This window comes from Oncorhynchus gorbuscha, linkage group LG18, assembly GCF_021184085.1.
Source record: "Oncorhynchus gorbuscha isolate QuinsamMale2020 ecotype Even-year linkage group LG18, OgorEven_v1.0, whole genome shotgun sequence".
In the NCBI taxonomy this organism is placed as follows: domain Eukaryota; kingdom Metazoa; phylum Chordata; class Actinopteri; order Salmoniformes; family Salmonidae; genus Oncorhynchus; species Oncorhynchus gorbuscha.
The window spans coordinates 3,782,968-3,792,946 of record NC_060190.1 but is presented as its reverse complement, the minus strand read 5'-3'; the positions used below and the strand labels follow the sequence as shown (position 1 = coordinate 3,792,946).

The window sequence follows — 9,979 nt, the reverse complement described above, 5'->3', positions numbered from 1 at the left end:
CTGTCATGGCTACCAGGACTGAAGCTACAGCAGGTGCTGTCATGGCTACCAGGACTGAAGCTACAGCAGGTGCTGTCATGGCTACCAGGACTGAAGCTACAGCAGGTGTTGTCATGGCTACCAGGACTGAAGCTACAGCAGGTGTTGTCATGGCTACCAGGACTGAAGCTACAGCAGGTGCTGTCATGGCTACCAGGACTGAAGCTACAGCAGGTGTTGTCATGGCTACCAGGACTGAAGCTACAGCAGGTGTTGTCATGGCTACCAGGACTGAAGCTACAGCAGGTGTGCCGACCAAACCCAATGGACAGGATGTGAAGGAGCCAGTTTGGGGAGTTGTGTAGAGTTAGAAGTGCCCCAACCAGTGGGTTCCAGCCCCGACCAGTGGGTTCCAGCCCCAAGGGTTCCAGCCCCGACCAGTGGGTTCCAGCCCCGACCAGTGGGTTCCAGCCCCGACCAGTGGGTTCCAGCCCCGACCAGTGGGTTCCAGCCCCGACCAGTGGGAGCACGCTTGCCTGCTACAATGTAACCTAGTGTTCTGCCGGAAAGGTCCAGAACTCTTGGAGGCCGTCGTAAAGCTGACATACCAGCATGCTACAGTAATATCTAGATTAGTCTGCAGGAAGCCCAATATAGACATGTTATTGCACTGGTAAGAGGTGCATTTGACTATAGAATAAATGTTGGGCCTGTATCAATGCGTCATTGGCCATCAGGGAAGGATTGCTAACAATCAACCAGATTACTGTCTGCATTACTGTCTGCATTCATCTTGAATCCAAATGATCTCCAATGAATACATTCATCACAACACAAAATCACTGCTGATGTAGTTATAACACATATCCACAAGGTGGAGCCAAAGCACTGTAATAGTAAATATAGACCAAGGCATGACACCTGCTGCCTCGCTGCACTGACAACAACACACACTGGGTGAAGATGGACACTCAATCCACCATACCACAGATCTAGGATCAGATTACCATACGCACAATGCTAATATTAACCATTCGGGTGGTAGAATATACCTGACTGTAGATCAGTTGCTAGTCCACTACATCATCATCAGGTCTGTCCGTAGAGAACGTTGTGCTAAGCTCACAGTGCATTTCTGTGCTGGAACAACCAGTAAATAACACTAATCATTAACACTGACCTGTGTGTCAGTGAGAAGAACGGTGTGGAGATGCCAGGAGCCAGAGTCCAGTAGACAGGAGATACACCGTCTGCCAACCTGTAGAGAGGGAGGGGACCTATTAGTGCACTATAATGAACTGGAGTGTTCTACGAATCCCTCTGTTTCTGTCAACCTGTAGAGAGGGAGGGGACCTATTACTATTAGTGCACTATAATGAACTGGAGTGTTCTACGAATCCCTCTGTCTTCCCCACTCAGTCATGGCAGCACAGAACTCCTCCAACCTGCACTACTACCCGAGTCTTGAATTTAGCTAGTTCCAATGCTGTCCTACTCTAGAGCTCCACGTTTTACCCCACGTTTTACCCCAGCCCTACCATAACACTACCCCAGCCCTACCATAACACTACCTTAACACTACCCTAACACTACCCTAACACTACCATAACACTACCATAACACTACCCCAGCCCTACCATAACACTACCCCAGCCCTACCATAACACTACCTTAACACTACCCTAACACTACCCTAACACTACCCTAACACTACCATAACACTACCATAACACTACCCCAGCCCTACCATAACACTACCCCAGCCCTACCATAACACTACCCCAGCCCTACCATAACACTACCATAACACTACCATAACACTACCCTAACACTACCATAACACTACCCTAACACTACCCCAGCTCTACCATAACACTACCCCAGCCCTACCATAACACTACCTTAACACTACCATAACACTACCCCAGGCCTACCATAACACTACCCCAGGCCTACCATAACACTACCCCAGGCCTACCATAACACTACCCCAGGCCTACCATAACACTACCCCAGCCCTACCATAACACTACCCTAGCCCTACCATAACACTATCCCAGCCCTACCCTAACACTACCCCTACCCTAACACTACCCCTACCCTAACACTACCCCTACCCTAACACTACCCCAGCCCTACCCTAACACTACCCCAGCCCCACCCTGGTCACTGCCTCCCTAGCCCTACCATAACACTATCCCAGCCCCCACCCTAACACGTGTCCCAGCCCTACCCTAACACTACCCCCTACCCTAACACCACCCCTACCCTAACACTACCCCCAGCCCTAATCTCTAACACTACCCCAGCCCTACCCTAACACTACCCCCAGCCCTACCCTAACACTACCCCTACCCTAACACTACCCCTACCCTAACACTACCCCCTCACCCTAACACTACCCCAGCCCTACCCCTAACACTACCCCAGCCTTACTTCCATAACACTATCCCAGCCTTACCATAACACTATCCCAGCCTTACCATAACACTATCCCAGCCCTACCATAACACTATCCCAGCCCTAACACACCCCAGCCCTACCCTAACACTACCATAACACTACCCCAGCCCTACCATAACACTACTCCCAGCCCTACCCTAACACTACCATAACAATAACAACTACCCCATCCCAACCATAACAAGCCCCCTAACACATAAAACACTACCCCAGCCCTACCCTAATCCCACTACCCCATCCCAGCCATAACAAGCCCTACCATAACACTACCCCATCCCAACCATAACAAGCCCTACCCTAACACTACCCCATCCCAACCATAACAAGCCCTACCCTAACACTACCATAACACTACCATAACACTACCATAACACTACACTACCATAACACTACCATAACACTACCCCAGCTATGACAGTTGTCTGTCCAGTACTGCTTTAGACCCCAGCACAAGGAAAGACTGTTATCCCAGGGGGTTCTTTATATAGACTGAGGAAGATGGAATGGGGGTTTAAATAACTAGAGAAATCCTAGCCATGCCTGGCTTGGTGTGTGTGGACTACAAAGCATCATTTAATGGGCAGTTCTACAGTAATGGAATTGCGCAGACTCAGATTTTTACTTTAAAATGTATATCAAACAAAAACAATTGATTTCACAGTTTATAAAACCATACAACTCTACAGGGCCTTGCAAAAGTATTCACCCTCTGGCGTTTTTTATTTTGTTGCCTTACAACCTGTAATTTAAATATATTTGTATTTGGATTTCATGTAATGGAAATACACAAAAATAGTCCAAATTGGTGAAGTGAAATTTAAAAATTACTTGTTTAAAAATGTAAAAGTGGTGTATGTGTTCAACCCTTGCTATGAAGCCCCTAAATAAGACCCGTGCAACTAATTACCTTCAGAAGTCACATAATTAATTTAATCAAGTCTACCTGTGTGCAGTATAAGTGTCACATGATCTCAGTGTGTGTGTGTGTGTGTGTGTGTGTGTGTGTGTGTGTGTGTGGAGTGGTGGTGTGGGAGGAGGGAGGGTGGAGTGGAGGAGGTGTGGAGTGGAGGGGAGGGTGTGGGAGGGAGGAGGGAGGGTGTGGAGGGAAGGGGAGGAGGGAGGGGTGGCATGGGAGTGGAGGGATGAGGGCAGGGAGAGGGTTGCTTACGCAGAGCTTTTTATTTAGCTGTGGGGGGACCGACACATACTTCCTTCTAGACTGGGAAGGGGTGCCGGGTGTCTTAGTGGGAGGGTACTGGTATCTTAGTGTGGAGGGGGGTTCTCTGGTATCTTAGTGGGGGGTCAAAATCAACTCAACACAGGAATGCATCAATCTCTTTCTTACTGTTCTAAACTTTGCTCCTGCTGCATGACTTCACAGGGGAGCAGGGCTGTGTGGGGGTGGGGGTTGGGCCAAAGCAACCAGCGTGCCAGGGAAGAAGGAATGAGAGTGGGGTGTGACAGAATGATAGAAAGGAGGGAGGGAGGGATGGGAGGGAAAAAACGACAGAGCGAACGAGGGGAGAGAGATTTATTTCCACAGCTGAAACCAGGCGCCTGCTCTCCTCTCTGTTCAAACTGAGGGACTTGAGAAAAAAGGGGTTTTTTTTCAGACAAAGGGATTGAAGAGAGGCTAGTGGTGGAGGAGTGTGGATATGGATACCGTAGTACTAGAGGGGGCTACCCACAAAAAGGCTGGTCCCGGAGTGTCCCAGGGGTGCCAGCACCCACTGTTAAACGGCCCAAAGCTAAGAAGGCTAAGAAAGCTGTGGGCTTTTGAGGTGGAGATTCTGGATGCCAAGACCAAGGACAAACTCTGCTTCCTGGACAAGGTAAGACCTCTTCACAAATACTGTGTGTGTGTGGGGGGTACACGTCTATATCTGTGTGTACGTCTATCTGTGTGTCTCTGTGTTTAATAGTGCAACAGGTGCAGGCTAGATAGGACTATTAGTCTAATGTAGGACGCTCCACTGTACTCAGGTCAGAAGTGCTGTCTGTCTGAGCCCAGTCAGTCTGTATAGTGCTGTTCGTCTGTCTGTCTGAGCCCAGGCAGTCTGTATAGTGCTGTCTGTCTGTCTGTCTGAGCCCAGGCAGCTTCTGTATAGTGCTGTCTGTCTGTCTGTCTGTCTGAGCCCAGGCAGTCTGTATAGTGCTGTCTGTCTGTCTGAGCCCAGGCAGTCTGTATAGTGCTGTCTGTCTGTCTGTCTGTCTGAGCCCAGGCAGTCTGTATAGTGCTGTCTGTCTGAGCCCAGGCAGTCTGTATAGTGCTGTCTGTCTGTCTGTCTGAGCCCAGGCAGTCTGTATAGTGCTGTCTGTCTGTCTGTCTGAGCCCAGGCAGTCTGTATAGCTGTCTGTCTGTCTGTCTGAGCCCAGGCAGTCTGTATAGTGCTGTCTGTCTGTCTGTCTGTCTGAGCCCAGGCAGTCTGTATAGTGCTGTCTGTCTGTCTGTCTGAGCCCAGGCAGTCTGTATAGTGCTGTCTGTCTGTCTGTCTGAGCCCAGGCAGTCTGTATAGTGCTGTTGTCTGTCTGTCTGAGCCCAGGCAGTCTGTATAGTGCTGTCGTCTGTCTGTCTGAGCCCAGGCAGTCTGTATAGTGCTGTCTGTCTGTCTGTCTGAGCCCAGGCAGTCTGTATAGTGCTGTCTGTCTGTCTGTCTGAGCCCAGGCAGTCTGTATAGTGCTGTCTGTCTGTCTGTCTGAGCCCAGGCAGTCTGTATAGTGCTGTGTAGCTCCAGGTGCAACCTGAAGTAGTTAAGCCTTGTCTGAGCAAGAACGGCCCATCGTGACCAGTACTACCTAGACTGTAGTTTAACCATCATTCTTATGGCTTAGAGGTGGAACACCTAGCTAGGTTTATCATGGTGTTATAGACTGATGGTTAAATGACAGGTGTAACACCTAGCTAGGTTTATCATGGTGTTATAGTCTGATGGTTAAATGACAGTGTAACATCTAGCTAGGTTTATCATGGTGTTATAGTCTGATGGTTAAATGACAGGTAACATCTAGCTAGGTTTATCATGGTGTTATAGACTGATGGTTAAATGACAGGTGTAACATCTAGCTAGGTTTATCATGGTGTTATAGACTGATGGTTAAATGACAGGTGTAACATCTAGCTAGGTTTATCATGGTGTTATAGACTGATGGTTAAATGACAGGTGGTAACACCTAGCCAGGTTTATCATGGTGTTATAGTCTGATGGTTAATGACAGGTCTAACACCTAGCTAGGTTTATCATGGTGTTATAGGTTTAATAGCACTGTATTAGGTTCTGTATGGTGTTAGTGTGATATTAGTAGGGCATACAGGAGCTGCAAGGTATCAGGTCACGTCCGCAGGATTACCACTGCTCTGAGACCTGTTCTCAGCTTAACACAGTTTCCATGGCCACGTCATCTCCCCACTTTAGACTGCGGCACCCTGGAAAATAGAGATTCCTGAAGTAGGGCTTGATGTGGGAGTGAGTATTTGATTTGGTTATTAGAATTTTATATTGGTGGAGTTGAATAGAGTTATTCTAATCTGATGTTGTCTAGTAAAATGATCTGTAATGTCTGGGGTGAAGTCATAAATAGACTGGAATGTCTGGGGTGAAGTCATAAAAGACTAGAATGTCTGGGTGAAGTCATAAAGAGACTAGAATGTCTGGGGTGAAGTCATAAAGAGACTGAATGTCTGGGGAAACCTGTGATGTCACAAGTAGACTATAATCTCTGAAGACCTCACTCTGTGATGAAATCATGTCTGAGAATACTTGATTTTATAAAGAGTAGAATCTCTGGGAAAGACCTCTGATGTCATGAAGACACTTAGAATATCTTGAGACCTGCAATGTCATAAATAGAATCTGTGATGTCATGAGAGAGTAGAATATCTGGGGAAGACCTATGATGTCATAAGTAGACTAGAATGTCTGGAGAGGAACTCATGATGTCATAAAGAGACTAGAATGTCTGAGGGAAGACCTCAGTGATGTCATAAAGAGAATAGAATGTCTGAGGAAGACTCTGATGTCACAGACAAAGACAGTAGTAGTAGAATGTCTGGTGAATGCTGTCAGGATGTCAAAAGAATGGAGCAGCCTGGGGAGTCCAGTGTTTAGGGACCTTTCAGTTTGACTGTTGTGACCCACCTTCAATACAGTCTTTGTACAAACACCTAGACCTTATCAACTAGCCAGTAAGGACTGTCCGTTGTTCCTCTGCCCGGCATTAGTATTGGCTATAGTGGCCCATGGCTGGCAGAACCATCCAGTCCCTGCTGACTGGAGTTAGGGGGTATGTGAGGCTAAGCCCCAGGACGAGGCAGTCTGGCTGGGGAACAGGGTTCAGCGCAAGCCCTTCAACCTCCAGACTTGGCATCAATCTGGGAGTGGCCGCTGTTAAATGGTTGTGTGTAATGTCTTTTGTCAGTTTGTCTTTTGGGATTGTTGTTTGCGGTGTGGCTTTGACTGTGTGTGTGTGTGTGTGTTTTGGCGCTGTATGTGTCTGTTATAGTTATGCCGTGTGTGTGTGTGTGTGGTGATAATGCCAGCTGTTTGATACTCAGTACCCAGGGGGTGGGCCAGAGCGAGAGCTAAATTTACTGGTAATCACATGAAAGGGCAATGAGGAGGAGGAGGGGGAGGGGTGTATCCCACTCATCTCTTGATTTGCAGGTTGAGCCAAATGCCACTATTGGGGAGATCAAGTCTATGTTCCACAAAAGCCGAGTACAACCTTAGATTGACATTACACAGCAGCACACAGCAGCACATTCCACTGCAATTAAATTCACTTCAATATACAGTATTTCAAAGCTAAAGAGTTTACCCCCTGTTGTCTGTGTCTGTCTTCTTTTCTGTCTGTCCCTCTACCTGTCTGGTCTCTACCTGTCTGGTCTCTACCTGTCTGGTCTCTACCTGTCCTCTACCTGTCTGGTCTCTCCCCTACCTGTCTGGTCTCTCCCTCTACCTGTCTGGTCTCTCCCTCTACCTGTCTGGTCTCCCCCTACCTGTCTGGTCTCTCCCCTACCTGTCTGGTCTCTCCCCCTACCTGTCTGGTCTCTCCCTACCTGTCTGGTCTCTCCTCCCTACCTGTCTGGTCTCTCCCTACCTGTCTGGTCTCTCCCCTACCTGTCTGGTCTCTCCCCCTACCTGTCTGGTCTCTCCCCCTACCTGTCTCAGATCCTCAATGGTACGCAGCCAGACAGTCCATCCGTCTCGACCCAAGTAAGTCTAACTCCAAACCAGTCTTCTGCTGTTCAGTCTGTATGAAGACTGTATCTATAGTATAGTAGTGATGATAGCAGGCTGGTACAGGACAGTGTTGATATCTATAGTATAGTAGTGATGGTAGCAGGCTGGTACAGGACAGTGTTGATATCTATAGTAGTGATGGTAGCAGGCTGGTACAGGACAGTGTTGATATCTATGTATAGTAGTGATGGTAGCAGGCTGGTACAGGACAGTGTTGATATCTATAGTATAGTAGTGATGGTAGCAGGCTGGTACAGGACAGTGTTGATATCTATAGTATAGTAGTGATGGTAGCAGGCTGGTACAGGACAGTGTTGATATCTATAGTATAGTAGTGATGGTAGCAGGCTGGTACAGGACAGTGTTGATATCTATAGTAGTGATGGTAGCAGGCTGGTACAGGACGGTGTGATATCTATAGTAGTGATGGTAGCAGGCTGGTACAGGATTGGTGTTGATATCTATAGTATAGTAGTGATGGTAGCGAGCTGGTACAGGACAGTGTTGATATCTATAGTAGTGATGGTAGCAGGCTGTGGTACAGGACAGTGTTGATATCTATAGTAGTGATGGTAGCAGGCTGGTACAGGACAGTGTTGATATCTATAGTATAGTAGTGATGGTAGCAGGCTGGTACAGGACAGTGTTGATATCTATATTAGTGATGGTAGCAGGCTGGTACAGGACAGAGTTGATATCTATAGTAGTGATGGTAGCAGGCTGGTACAGGACAGTGTTGATATCTATAGTAGTGATGGTAGCAGGCTGGTACAGGACAGTGTTGATATCTATAGTAGTGATGGTAGCAGGCTGGTACAGGACAGTGTTGATATCTATAGTAGTGATGGTAGCAGGCTGGTACAGGACAGTGTTGATATCTATAGTAGTGATGGTAGCAGGCTGGTACAGGACAGTGTTGATATCTATAGTATAGTAGTGATGGTAGCAGGCTGGTACAGGACAGTGTTGATATCTATAGTATAGTAGTGATGGTAGCAGGCTGGTACAGGACAGTGTTGATATCTATAGTAGTGATGGTAGCAGGCTGGTACAGGACAGTGTTGATATCTATAGTAGTGATGGTAGCAGGCTGGTACAGGACAGTGTTGATATCTATAGTAGTGATGGTAGCAGGCTGGTACAGGACAGTGTTGATATCTATAGTAGTGATGGTAGCAGGCTGGTACAGGACAGTGTTGATATCTATAGTAGTGATGGTAGCAGGCTGGTACAGGACAGTGTTGATATCTATAGTAGTGATGGTAACAGGCTGGTACAGGACAGTGTTGATATCTATAGTATAATAGTGATGGTAGCAGGCTGGTACAGGACAGTGTTGATATCTATAGTATAGTAGTGATGGTAGCAGGCTGGTACAGGACAGTGTTGATATCTATAGTAGTGATGGTAGCAGGCTGGTACAGGACAGTGTTGATATCTATAGTAGTGATGGTAACAGGCTGGTACAGGACAGTGTTGATATCTATAGTATAGTAGTGATGGTAGCAGGCTGGTACAGGACAGTGTTGATATCTATAGTATAGTAGTGATGGTAGCAGGCTGGTACAGGACAGTGTTGATATCTATAGTATAGTAGTGATGGTAGCAGGCTGGTAGAGGACAGTGTTGATATCTATAGTATAGTAGTGATGGTAACAGGCTGGTACAGGACAGTGTTGATATCTATAGTAGTGATGGTAGCAGGCTGGTACAGGACAGTGTTGATATCTATAGTAGTGATGGTAACAGGCTGGTACAGGACAGTGTTGATATCTATAGTAGTGATGGTAGCAGGCTGGTACAGGACAGTGTTGATATCTATAGTAGTGATGGTAACAGGCTGGTACAGGACAGTGTTGATATCTATAGTAGTGATGGTAGCAGGCTGGTACAGGACAGTGTTGATATCTGATAGTAGTGATGGTAACAGGCTGGTACAGGACAGTGTTGATATCTATAGTATAGTAGTGATGGTAGCAGGCTGGTACAGGACAGTGTTGATATCTATAGTATAGTAGTGATGGTAGCAGGCTGGTACAGGACAGTGTTGATATCTATAGTATAGTAGTGATGGTAGCAGGCTGGTACAGGACAGTGTTGATATCTATAGTATAGTAGTGATGGTAGCAGGCTGGTACAGGACAGTGTTGATATCTATAGTATAGTAGTGATGGTAGCAGGCTGGTACAGGACAGTGTTGATATCTATAGTATAGTAGTGATGGTAGCAGGCTGGTACAGGACAGTGTTGATATCTATAGTAGTAGTGATGGTAGCAGGCTGGTACAGGACAGTGTT

At 47.0% G+C, this 9,979-nt stretch overlaps 1 protein-coding gene across 1 annotated transcript in view; it reads left to right on the top strand.

The window, feature by feature from the left end:
* The first annotated feature begins 4,097 nt into the window (after window positions 1-4,097).
* tecrb (trans-2,3-enoyl-CoA reductase b) overlaps window positions 4,098-9,979 on the top strand; it is an 8,840-nt gene continuing 2,958 nt past the window's right edge. Inside the window, exons 1-2 of the mRNA XM_046311220.1 lie at window positions 4,098-4,274; window positions 7,611-7,620. Of these exons, the coding sequence (XP_046167176.1) occupies window positions 4,098-4,274; window positions 7,611-7,620 (187 nt within the window). The remainder of the gene's footprint in view (window positions 4,275-7,610; window positions 7,621-9,979) is intronic.